Source organism: Rhodnius prolixus, unplaced genomic scaffold (genome assembly GCF_049639745.1).
Source record: "Rhodnius prolixus isolate KJV_2025 unplaced genomic scaffold, Rpr scaffold_1, whole genome shotgun sequence".
NCBI lineage: Eukaryota > Metazoa > Arthropoda > Insecta > Hemiptera > Reduviidae > Rhodnius > Rhodnius prolixus.
In genome coordinates, this window is record NW_027411581.1 from 11,541,851 (window position 1) to 11,554,402 (window position 12,552).

The 12,552-nt window shown below is 33.7% G+C and overlaps 4 protein-coding genes across 7 annotated transcripts; 3 read left to right on the forward strand and 1 right to left on the reverse strand.

Moving 5' to 3' along the window:
* Positions 1-839: 839 nt before the first annotated feature.
* On the forward strand, positions 840-2,556 carry LOC141454444 (ATP synthase subunit s, mitochondrial). Its single transcript, XM_074128675.1, has 5 exons — positions 840-1,032; positions 1,108-1,190; positions 1,467-1,681; positions 2,004-2,166; positions 2,369-2,556. Exons 2-5 carry the CDS (start codon positions 1,108-1,110, stop codon positions 2,490-2,492), a joined length of 585 nt encoding a protein of 194 aa, XP_073984776.1. The 5' UTR covers positions 840-1,032; the 3' UTR covers positions 2,493-2,556.
* On the reverse strand, positions 2,499-4,342 carry LOC141454448 (uncharacterized). 2 transcript variants are annotated; one of them, XM_074128690.1, is made up of 3 exons: positions 3,991-4,342; positions 2,801-3,147; positions 2,499-2,729 (listed from the first exon to the last, which is right to left on the reverse strand). In XM_074128690.1, exons 1-3 carry the CDS (start codon positions 4,073-4,075, stop codon positions 2,712-2,714), a joined length of 450 nt encoding a protein of 149 aa, XP_073984791.1. In that variant the 5' UTR covers positions 4,076-4,342; the 3' UTR covers positions 2,499-2,711. The 2 variants fall into 2 exon arrangements, with proteins under 2 accessions (XP_073984791.1, XP_073984786.1); XM_074128685.1 differs by lacking the exon at positions 3,991-4,342 and adding an exon at positions 3,226-3,378.
* A 314-nt stretch (positions 4,343-4,656) lies between these two features.
* On the forward strand, positions 4,657-6,883 carry LOC141454387 (uncharacterized). 2 transcript variants are annotated; one of them, XM_074128553.1, is made up of 2 exons: positions 4,657-5,864; positions 6,304-6,883. In XM_074128553.1, exons 1-2 carry the CDS (start codon positions 4,956-4,958, stop codon positions 6,781-6,783), a joined length of 1,389 nt encoding a protein of 462 aa, XP_073984654.1. In that variant the 5' UTR covers positions 4,657-4,955; the 3' UTR covers positions 6,784-6,883. The 2 variants fall into 2 exon arrangements, with proteins under 2 accessions (XP_073984654.1, XP_073984659.1); XM_074128558.1 differs by having other exon boundaries at positions 6,310-6,883.
* A 511-nt stretch (positions 6,884-7,394) lies between these two features.
* LOC141454412 (tRNA wybutosine-synthesizing protein 2 homolog) lies at positions 7,395-11,999 on the forward strand. Of its 2 annotated transcripts, none has more exons than XM_074128603.1 (5): positions 7,395-7,701; positions 7,781-7,931; positions 8,922-9,125; positions 9,207-9,270; positions 9,798-11,999. In XM_074128603.1, the coding sequence occupies exons 1-5, from the start codon at positions 7,524-7,526 to the stop codon at positions 10,254-10,256; spliced, it is 1,056 nt and encodes a 351-aa protein (XP_073984704.1). In that variant the 5' UTR covers positions 7,395-7,523; the 3' UTR covers positions 10,257-11,999. The 2 variants fall into 2 exon arrangements, with proteins under 2 accessions (XP_073984704.1, XP_073984706.1); XM_074128605.1 differs by having other exon boundaries at positions 7,397-7,701; positions 8,922-9,038; positions 9,190-9,270.
* The last annotated feature ends 553 nt before the right edge of the window (positions 12,000-12,552 follow it).

Genomic DNA, 12,552 nt, shown 5'->3' on the forward strand with positions numbered 1-12,552 from the left:
TGGTTTTACTCATGATAAGCCGTAGCTCTCTTATCAACACTAGTACCTACAGTTTGGTAGACAGACGCCCCACCAGGGATGAGGCCCATGAGCTTGAGTTCAAGCGCAGATGTTTCTCGCTCTCTTCCTTTGCTGGTTAGGGGAAGTTGCACTTCTGGAGGTTTCGTAAGTAGTATGTAGAACTTCTCGGAGAACTAGTCGGTTCACGTTAGGCTACTTATCCCATACATCTTTTACCATTAATTAGAAGCTTACTCAAAGTTCAACTCGCGGGTCAACTATTTAGCTATAATAACCTAGAGATTTTTTTTTGTCTGTTCTAGTACCTAGTCAAACCAAAGTTCGTCTAAGGTCAGAATAGCCCATGTCAAAGCTTCACTCCTGCACACTATACCCCTGATTAAACCTACTCTAGAATATCCAATATTACTTTCTGGTTCATCAAAGATATAGCTCGTCTAATTTGAATTACGAATGCCTTACTTTTATTCTTAAATATCCTTTGGAATTTTCGAAATCTAATGAGTAATCTATTAAAATGCAGATTACACTGTTATTTCCAAATTCTGAAAGATAATTAGCTTCTTACATTAAAAAGTACTAGTCGATAAGGAAGAAAAATTAATCTCGCAAAGTTATCATTTTTCTATTATGAGGAGGGAAACCGTCAATTTTTTTCTAGGGGGGGAGTCACCTCAATTCCAAATTCATTTTAACATATTTTCTTAATTGCAATAGAATATTTTTTTCTAACAAATCTTTGTTATTTCTAGTCCTTTTGGTAACAGTTCATTATTGAAAAATGTTGGGTTATTTCAAACTTGGTTTTACTATAGCATTGGAAGGAGTTTAACCTGATGATTAAATTTACAAATGAAATTCGAAAGCAAAATCTTGAGTACGATACAAAATTATGGAACTCGATTAATAGATTACGACTAACATGTTTATAACAATAAGTTTCAAGATATCCATTTATAACTTAGTTAATCAAAGGTTTAAGTAAAAAAGAAACTACTCTTTTGAAATCAGGTACGTAATATTTTCTTAAAATAAAATTTGAACTTTTTTAAAATGTCTGTGTAATTTGTTTCTTATTTACTCTAGATGTTGATAAAGTGCAGATATCTGCGCCGAGTCCTTCCAGGGACGCGCAATATTTTTGGTGCTCTTCTACCAATATTTAATAGGTTAGTATCACTGTAAATTATTATTTTCATTACTTTAAGGGAATCTGTCTAAAATCAGTTAGTAACTTTTTTTATGGTAATTACAAACCAGCAGGTGCGAGTTGTGCATAGATACTGATACGCCTTAAAATCATAACAATAGCCAACAATTATACCCTTAGTTAAAAAAAAAAAACTACTGTCATATCCAGAATAAATCAGGAGTAAATTCCAATGAGGTACATTTCTATTTCCCGCCAATATTATTTAAATAATTCTTTTTTTTTTAATGTTCAGGGTATCGAATAGTAGGATTGAAGCTGTGGGACCAGATAGAGCTTGTGCGGAGTGGCTAATGCGAAACGGTGCTTATGTTAGATGGCATGGGCAACCGACTTTCGTTAAACATTACAACAATCTTCCTCTTGACGAGAAAGACAAAACTCCTTATTACATCGAAGAAGTAGATGCTACGGATGCTGCTATATCCCATCATGGATTTCCCTATTTTAGTAGGGGTTTTCATAATTGGCATACATTTTCTATATAATTCACCCTTAAAGTTAAGTCAACCCGAACAACGAATTCACTTTTTTTTTGTCTGTAATGTAAGCTTGTGAGGACAATGATTTACAAAGTTCGGCCAAAAAAATTCAAGAGGTCTGCATAAAATTGACACTGCTTATACTTTCAAGGAAAGCCAGCCTTACCTCCAGATAATCTTTTTTAACTCGCAATTTTTATTGTTCTCTAAGAATTTGTATGAAAACAAAAGTTTTTTAATTAAACTGTGAACTTTAAATCTCTAATTATATACATTTTTTTCCCTTAAAGATGGATGCAACTATATCACGAAAATAAAATTCCACAATTGTTGGTACTTTGATGATCGCTCTATATCTCAGTTAAGCTTACTTGCAAATAGTCTATGCCAATTGGAAATAACAAATTGTGGAGAAATAACAGAGAAAGGATTAGCAACTCTTACAAATCTCAAGTATGTATTATCTTTTACTTTCCAAATTGGTGCGTTTTCGTATCTCTTTGAATGTTATAAGTGCTTAAAACAATGAAGTATGCACTAACTTTTGTATCTGTAAAGATTTAATGGCGATAGAACAAAGATATAAAAAAATTAATGGTAATAATTAGGTGAACATTTTTAAGGTTACAACTAGTTCTTATAAATGAATTTTCAGGAGATTGGATGATTTAAGATTAGGAAATCTTAATCAAGTAAAGGACCTTACCAGGTCTGTTGCAGAACTGCAGGAAGCTTTGCCACAATGTTCTGTTCACATTATACCAACCAAAGGAAAATAAACCTAAGAAATTTAAATATTGCGTATAATTATACAAAATAATAAACGTCTTTACATCTTTCAAATTATTTTTTTTTTTTTGTCAAAGTTCTGTTATTTCCAGTGAAAACCTGTACTTTTTCCTAAAGGCTAAATCAAGCTCATTTTTTCCTTTACTTGAGAAGTGACACATCCTTATACGATTATTCGCAGTTTTTAAATACACATTTATCCAATGTTTTCATTTTTTTCTCCGTAACTAAAATAAAAGACAACACTCAGTGATATTTTCAAAATAAACACACTCAGAAAAGAAAAAAAGAAACTTACCTCGCCGTAGGTTTTCAAAATGCCAGCGCCAAAGTTTCTCTTTCGATGCAATTTACTTTTGGTATCTTTTATTTTACGTTTAGCTCTTGGCTTAATGTTCTTTTCCATTTGGGTCATCATGTCGTATTCTGCTTTCTTTTTTGCTTGTTTTTCTTCTTTTAATACCTTGTAATTAATGGCTTTATTTTTTCTTGGTATTGCTCCAAGTTTTAAAGCCAAATCAAACTGTGATTTTTGACGTTCTACGTTAGATAGTCCAGTTTGGGCAAATTTATAGACTTCAAATCGTGCTTTTTTCATAACAACTTCTTCGACATTTTCTCTTTCCTCATTAGCCAATGACTTTCCTAAGTAAATCAGTTTAATAATTTATATTAGATGTAAAATAGGTATTAAAGTTATTTAAATAGTGGAAATGTAAAGACTTAAGCAGAAGAAAGCGGTCTGTCGCGGCGGGCAACGATCTCCGAGCGAGGCGGTCAGGTGGTCTAGTTGTATTACACAATGTTGCATCGACTCTGTCAAACAGAACGCGGTCTATTGCTGCGTGCTAGTCTTCGTCGCGACCACAAGCAATCTGGTAGTACAAAATTACAGATATCAACGTGACCGCCTTGCCACCTAGTAAGTACGAAATAGATTCCATTGTTAAGAAACTTTATTACTCATTTTTTATTTCATTATAACAAACAGGAAACATATGGTCGTCGCATTTTAACAAATCATGCAATTCTTCGTAACATTCTCGCGACATACGAAAATACTTGAAACAAATCATGAAATTCTTCGTAACATTCTCGCGACATACGAAAATACTTGAAACAAATCATGAAATTCTTCGTAACATTCTCGCGACATACGAAAATACTTGAAAAACCTATCTTTATGTGACTCCAGTTCAATACATAAGCGGTGGTATTCCCCTAATTGTTCTCTCTTCTTATTGATACAACTTCGTCTTTTCTTCTTTTTGCTTTGCAAAGCTAATAACAGAAGGAATTCTTCGCCCGAGCTCATACCCAATATATAAAAATTAAAACAAAGAACAAGAAAACGCACTACTTCTTAAGAAGAAAGCGATCAAACTGGACCGCTCAAACAAAGATATCGCCTCCTGTGTAATCTCCCCAAATCACAGACCGCTTTCTGTGTGCCTAATAAGCCTTTAGGTTGACAGTGTATTTCTCTACCTTTGGAATCTTTTTTTTTAAACTCGTGCACTTCATGCGAAGAGCTTGTTGGGCAACATTTAGAAGGAACAAAATATTCTTCCATAACTAACGAAAACCATATGTTAATTACTCCTTCAGATCACTTACACTCTACGGTTAGGTTAACACTATCAAAATCGGGTCATGCCAAAATCATGTGCAAAAACACAAATAATAAAAAGCGTTTATGAGAAGTTCACTAGTAAACTAGAATAAATTTTCACGAAGCAAAAGTGATACTAGATCGGTTCACTAGTTATTGCATTATTTCAATATCAAAACAATTGGTTAAAAACAGAGGGCGCTTTCCCATGTTTCACCATCACATTTTTATTACGCCTTCTACAGTAAGTTTTTGGAAGTATCTCCGGCCTTTCGTTTCTAGGGTCCCAATTCAAAAATGCCGTATCTTATTTTGTTAAACTCATTTTTTTAAAGCAAAACACTTCAAGTATAGAAATACATTTTAACAATACACATTTATCCAATTATGGAGTATTATGGAGTCATAATTATTTGTGTACCTGTCACAACTTTTATTTACACTCAACTTCGATAAATAAGCAGTGAATTTATTTAACAGTAAATCAAAACTCATAAATAACAGTTAGAAAACGTAAACAAAATATAAAGATTAAAATTTAGATTTTGGTATCAATATGAGAAAAGTCTATTTACCTAATTTTTCAGGAGGGCTCTAATTTTTTTATCAGGAACCATATAAATAACCATGTATAACCTATCCTACTTGTTACGTTGTGCTTAATACTTATTACTTATTGCTTCTGTACTTTGGTGGATAAGGCATTGTTCCGTATACCAGTACTGTAACAGTGAACTGGCTACTCAGCCATATTTGCTTTGTTTGCTTTAAGTGTTACTTGAGTATTGAAGATTGCTTCAAATCGTGCTGGTGCCTTTGGTTTGTGGTTAGTTTTGAAAATATGGAGACCATCAATGCCAGTTTCTTATACGAGTTGAGAAGTAAGGGGGGGCGAGAAGCTATTGATTTGTGCATGAAAGTGGGTTTGATCGCTGATGAAAGAAGGTGTAAAGTATGTGGAAAAGCAATGGAAGTTGTTTTAAAAAAAAAGGGTGCAACTGAGGATTATGTGTGGAGGTGCAGAAAGAGTATGGATGGGGTACAGCACGACGAGTGTATGTCCGTGCGAAAGGGCTCATGGTTTGAATTCAGTAAACTTAGCATTTGCAACATTTTGTTAGTTACTTTTCATTGGTTTCATAAGTTACCAAATAAGTACACTGAACAAATGTTGCAAATGTCAAGTTCTACAGTGGTTGACTGGAAGAGTTTTTGTAGAGAAATATGTATGGAAGCATGTGTGAAAGAAAGCAAGCCGATTGGGGGAGTGAATGTAATTGTTGAAATTGATGAAATCAAATTTGGTAAAAGAAAGTACAACCGAGGTAAGGCTGTTAGAGGAAAATGGGTAATTGGGGGTTTGGAAAAAGGTTCGCATAAGATGTTTTTCAGGGTCGTTAAAAATAGGGGGAAAGACGTCCTCTTGGATATTATCAAGACTTTCGTATTGCCAGGAACTACAATTATTTCAAAATGTTGGAAGTCTTATGATTGCCTTGAAGACGAGAGATACAGACACTTAATGTTAAATCACTCCCTAAAATTTAAGAATCCCGAAAATGGAGTACACACCAACTCGATAGAAGGTATGTGGTCTACCATAAAGAGAAGCTTAAGCATAAGCACGAACCATTGCAAGGACCACTTTGACGGTTACCTGGCCGAGTACATGTGGCGAAGAAGTCACCCCTCGCAAAAATTTACAGACTTTTTGGAAGCTGTGAGGTGTGTTTATGCGCCGTCGGACAATGTAAGTTATATTAAGATACAAATGTGCTATTTCAGAATTAATTAATTAATGTAATGTTTCAGAATTGAGAGAGTGGAGATTTGCTGGAAAAACACGAATCTATTTCGAAACTTGATTCACGAAACGTCTACTAGTTCGATATAAGGGTTTGGATACTTTTATTGGCAAACTCAGTGTGTGCGGCACAGTAGATCTTGTAGGTCTTAGTGTATTATTTATTCTCCAATGTACATATATGTTTTTATATATATATATTTTCAATATTTTTGTATATATAATAAAAGTAACTAAACTTTTATGTCGAACTAGTAATGTATTTATAATATATATTTTATACGCGCTAGTATAGTAGGATTTCATATTGTAGTTTTATAAAAATCTAAATAGAAAATCTATAAAGTAAATATTCCAAATTATTAGTGGTAATAGAATGTTTTAGTTACAGGAACTATTGGAAGCACAGCTGGACAAGTCTTCAGAAAGAAACACCGCTATATCTTCGCCCTGTTCTACGTCTATATCTTCAGTGTTCAAGCAGCAACCAAGAAAGAAACAAAAAATATTGGATCCCGTTGCAAGACAAAATGAAACCCTTAGGAAATCTAGTTCTTCTTTGAACTCTTCCTCGAAAGAAGACATCCCAAGCATTGCTAAAGCATGGGGTAAGAAACTGCAAACGTTACACCCTCAGCAGAGAGAAATTGCAGAAAAAGTTATTAATGACGTTTTATTTGAGGCTTGCCAGGGCACACTACGTCGTAACTCCGTCAAGATAAATAAGGAGCCACCTCAAGAGGTTAATAGCTCTTATTTCTCGGACGATAGTTCCTCTAATACGAGTACTTCATTAGACGAAAGTTTCACTTACCCTTGCGAGTCAGTGGAAGCGGTATATAATGATAGTACTGATGATGCATAGTGCCTAATAATAATTTGTAAATTGATATTTGATTTGGACAAAATTGTATAATATATTTTTTGATAAATTATTTTTCTTAATAAATTTTTTTAAAAATGTTGACATTTTCTATTCTTTCATTTTAAGCCGAAGCTGACTTAAGAACCTAGTTAGTTTACCTTAATATAATCTTAGCTGCTTATGATTGCAGATAGTATTCAGCAATACATGTTTTTTCTCTGTCATCCATATAAAATATGCCCACGTACAATTGAATGTACTTTCTCTGAATTGGACTGACGAAATGGTCATTCGGAAGGTTTCCCCTCTCCTAGGAGAAATTTGGAACTTAATGGGGTTACTGAAAGATGCCTTATCTATGAAGGTGACAATAGAGAGGTATGGACTTTTACACATTTTGAACTCCTTGCGTGTTCCTTGACTTATTATTGTGACTTTTATTATTCTCTTACGACTAAAAGAGGAAGAATTTCAAAAAGAAGGGCCGTCAGTTTCAATCATTATTGTGACTGCGGCTTTGAACAATGCAATATTAAGGAATGAAATGGCTAATTCTGACTGATATTCCAGTTGACTTTAGTTCAAATTCTTTTTAACAGGGGGGGGGGGACTTCTGTATTAGTACTGCAATTGTAGAATGCGCTAGGCGTTACGGCTGTGGATACCAAGATACCGCGGCCCTCGTAACATGTGTTGTGTAACTTCGAAAAAAAATTGTTTATTAAATTTAGAAAATAAATATGTCCTTAAAGTTAATGAGACATGAAAACATCCGGCAAATACTAATTTGTTTTATGAAAGAGCTAGGCCTTTGGGAAGAAGAGATGAAAGATGAAATACCACGATCTTTTAAAAAATACGGCGATCATTTATTATTTTCTGAAGCTGCTTTTGCTAACAGAAACTGGTATGAGGCAGGTAATTTTAACTATCCTTTTATAAATAATGTGCTAGCTATCCTCTTTTTTCTTTTCATTTTAAGGCTAAAGTTTTATAGGAGAAGAGTTATGGAAACTGGTGAGCAACTTGTACAAAGGAAAAGCTGTGGCAATTGGAGGAAGCATTCAAAACGATTCGTATCGTACTCCGAGAGTTCGCCTCATCTACGGAGATACATCCATTGTAAATTTCGTTGACAACCATGTTAAGTATGATCTGTTCGTTAAAAAGTATTTCCGATATTAGCATGCCATATCTCTATATAACTTAGTAACTTATTTGTTATCATAAACTATGTTGCTGTATCTCAGCCTTCTTTCATCGATGGAATTGAAGGGTCAACGAGCATCTTCAAAAGTTTTCTTTATTTTAAAGGCAAGGGTCGATCACCGTGAATCAGAAGTTTTGTCCACCACTGGTGGAAAGCAGATATCCAAGGCCGGAGCTCACAAGGATTACTGTCATGATTTGAAGATTACTAATTATGACAATTTTGATATGAAACGTGTTCCCTAACTGTTACAGATTCTCTTTAAAGTAAATCCCACACATACATAATGGTTGGTTTATAATTAGACTAAGATGTATGGCAGGGTCCTCATCATTTCTGGCTTCACCCTCTTTTGATCTTGTACAGTTACTTCCTCCCTTGTCCTATTGAAACGGAAATTTTATCTTTCCTAGAACTATTCAAAAATCATTTTACTAGGAGATTATTTCCTACAGAAAATCTAGGCTTATAACCATACATTAGTAGCTCAAGTGTAGAGAAAGGAGATTTGCTCATTCTCCAAAAATTCCCCCAAAAATCAGAGATCCGTTTTTTAAATAGAATTCAGGTCAAGTTTTTTCTAAAACTTGATATTCTATCATTGCGTTAAATAAGTTTTAATGTTATAAAGCTGTCAGAACCATTCTATACATCATGTTCTGGTGTAGCGTTTTAAAAAGTACCTTGGAATTCCTGAGAAAAAAAAACAATGATAGACTTAGTAAATCCAAAATTGGTATGTGGCTCTCGGATTTCAGCTTTTACCTTAATCAGCTACAATTGTTATCGTATGGCATAATAAATTTGAGGTTGAGGTATTCTGTTCTCACAAATACATTAATTGGAGACTCAATTATGAAAAAGTTGTTACTAAGAGTGACAGAAAGTAAAAACCATTTATTTTTAATATTAGAAGGTTTATTTTCAGGTATACTTGGAACATTGAAAAGAATATGTTCTGTTCCGGTAATGTCAATGAGCGTCACAGAATAGGAAAGTTGAATTGTGAAGGAGAAGTTATCGCTGATTTATTTGCAGGCATAGGGTACTTTACGTTACCATATCTTGTGAATGCTAAAGCTAAGTTTGTGCATGCATGTGAATGGAATTTAGATGCTACAGAAGCTTTGAGGTATGATTTTATCACCAATTTGTGACTATTTTTAACTTTAATATCTATCAATATACCACATCAGGGTGAATTGCTTAACAGGAGAAATTTGGAACTTAATGGGGTTACTGAAAGATGCCTTATCTATGAAGGTGACAATAGAGAGGTATGGACTTTTACACATTTTGAACTCCTTGCGTGTTCCTTGACTTATTATTGTGACTTTTATTATTCTCTTACGACTAAAAGAGGAAGAATTTCATATACCACTTTCAATATTTTCAATTAGGAAATTATTTCTAGACAAGATTCATGAGGTTTGTTAACACTTCACACATACTGAAAAAACAGTAATAAATATTAGAAAAATCATAAAAACACAAAAATTGTTTCAGAATAGGCGTATAGTGATGGTGCTTTAGCGAAGAGATTTCAACTCTGTAATTTTGTTTTGTTTAGCAACCGTGAATACGCCCCCCCACCACTTTTAATGACAGGGTACTTCAAACAGATATTTCCAGTAAAACACAAAATCTGCACATTTTTTTGGCATTCAGATCTTAATGCAAGCAAAGCTTCGAAAATTTGATGCAAAAAGCATTTATACCTTTTATTAGGAGTAAGAGAATGTAAAAATTTATGAAACCTTATTATATAAAATATTATATTAATTTTATGTATAATTTGTTCAAGGTTTGTCCGCGTAGAATTGCAGATAGAGTCAATCTTGGAATAATTCCATCATCTGAAGATTATTGGCAGGTTGCTTGTGAAACATTGTCGGACAAGGGAGGAATCCTTTATGTTCATCAAAATGTTACATCAAAATTCAACGGTAAAAACCTTTGTGACATTTGTGAAAATGTGAAGTATAAGTTTAATTTGAAAAATAACGAGAAGTGCCAAGCGCCATTAGAGTGTTATTTAGAAAACAATATACACATATGGAATAAACTAAATGATTATCAAATTTCATGTAAAAAAGAAGAATGGTTTCATTTTGCTGTTCACATCACTCATTCTATTTCGTCTATTTTAGGCGCTTTATATACTAATATTAGAAAAGTTACAGTTAAAGAAATTTATAAAATTAAATCTTATGCTCCCAATATAGATCATATCGTATATACTGTTGAATGTTTTCCTCTTTAGGGGTTTTAATGTGTCTTCAGCTTAGAATTGATAATTATTTTATATTGTTACAAAATAAAATTTGAAGAATACTATTTCTTCGCTTTGATATTACAATTTGCTTTAATATCTTTAAATAAGGATTTAAGATTAAAGGAAATTGTGTTATTATGTAAAAAAATAGAAACAAAGTAATGCCTATTATTGTAGACAGGGTTTACGTCCAACTATTGATCAGGTACCTTAGAGGAAGCGGAAAGCTATGACAAATTTATTTTTGTTCTATAGTATAAAACCAAAGGACAAGAACGGGAATCGAACCTAGTCACGCAATAGGTCAGCTATGCGGTCTGCGCCTCTAACAGCTCGGCTGTCGTGTTACCTTAATTTGCAGGATTTTTTTAAATAAGTTTCTTTGGAATCCTTTCATTTATGCGGTTGCTATAAAAATATCAGTACTAAGTCAAAGTGGAAATTAGAACATTCTGGCCATGTGATGAAGAATATGCAACTACCAAATTCTGCAAATTATCTTCCTAGGATAGCAGAAAATTGGCGCTGACTATGGAAGCATTTCTTGGCTAGAAAACTTGAGTCGAGAGGTTTGGGAGGAATTATGCCTGTTCAGAACAGTTGTCTTTTTTCCCCACAATAATTCCATCACTGTCTATCTTGTCACCAGTTTCCATTCCTTGGACCTCGCCCTGCAATTTCCTCAATCAAACCGATCCGCTTTCTTCAGGAGAAATACTTGAAAAACAAATACTGAAACGAATCTGCCTAATAAAAAAAGTAGTAAAGTAATGCCAATTTTTTTCAGGTGGGCATTCCGTCCAACTATCACTTAGGGCAGGGATTAGCTACGCGGTTATTCTATTGGACTCCCACGCGGAGATCCCGGGTTCGAATCCAGCTGCTGGCCCTTAAATTTTCTCTTGAGCTACTTACAGCTCACTGTCCGGTGATGGACAGTGTTGTCTGTAATGAGGGAACACTGACCGGAGGTCGGCAGTGCACTGAAAAAAGCTCCATGCGCCAATAACCTCATTCTTATTTCTTTAATAACCTCAGCTGTTGACGCGCCTACCAATTAGGTATCGAAGACGGAGGCGACTAGTAAGCATACTTTACTAATAGTTTGCACAAAAAATATTAAATCAAATCCTAATCCTAGACCTGGAATTGCACCCAGTACCACAATACATATTAACTTTGCGGGCCTCCGTGGCGCCTGAATCTGCCTAATATTTGCGGAATTCGGTGAAGTACCTCTCATCAGTTCAGGTCATCAAGTCGGGATAGCATCAGCACGGAAGAAAGCAGTATATTACGGTATTACTCAATCTTTAGATCTTAGAATTTTAGTTTATTCCTTAGATTAAGAGAGTTCACCCTTTACTTATTTTTAATAAAACTAGTTCATTTATCCTGCTCGAATAAATCAATTAAAAAACAAAATGTCTCCTTAACTTATCAATTATTAATCTTATTAATCATTTATTGACATAAATAATTTAATACATTTTTAAAATCTGAAAGTACTGCGGATCGTTTTCTGCTAAATGTTGTAACCTATATATATAAAAGAGGCCCAGTAAATATTTTAGAAGAACTGGTAGAAAAGAAAATACCTTAGTAGATAGTAACTATCTTATGTCGAAATATTTTGTATAACCCAAATTTTGGTGAAATCTTTAACTGATTGTAAATCTGTAATAAGTACAAAAACAATAAATGGAGAATTTGTAAAGAGATGAACCGTAATTTCACTATTCTATAAACCTCTGATATTCAAAACAAATGTCCCAACTTTAGGTGTCTTACTAAATCACAAGAAAGTTTACTTAACCAAATGAAGAGAGCCAGAAGACACTACATTTCATATTGGGATAATTTAAATAATAAAACTTCTCTATTTATATCATCGAATGCTGATAACAAAGCTGCAATAAACAGCACTTTTTTTTTGTTTTGTTTCATTTAATACTAAGTAAATAGTGTGAAAATTTGATCCACCACCCAAAATTATTTTTGGACGCCTATCGTGTCTGTAAATCACTAAGTATACTAATCAAAATATGGATTCCTTAAATTTTGCAAGTGTACCAAATCGTTGCCTTTTTTGCGCATCAACCACAGTATCATCGTTTTTTTTTTTTTAATATAATTATACTTGTTGTAAATTTTAAAATTCAAGTAATAAAAGATGTCTCTGACCTTTGGGAGGTTCGTGAATTTAGATTCGATGCAACCTACATACATCTATCGTAAGTAAACTCAGAAAAAAAAAGATATTCGCTTAGGCACTAACTTTTAT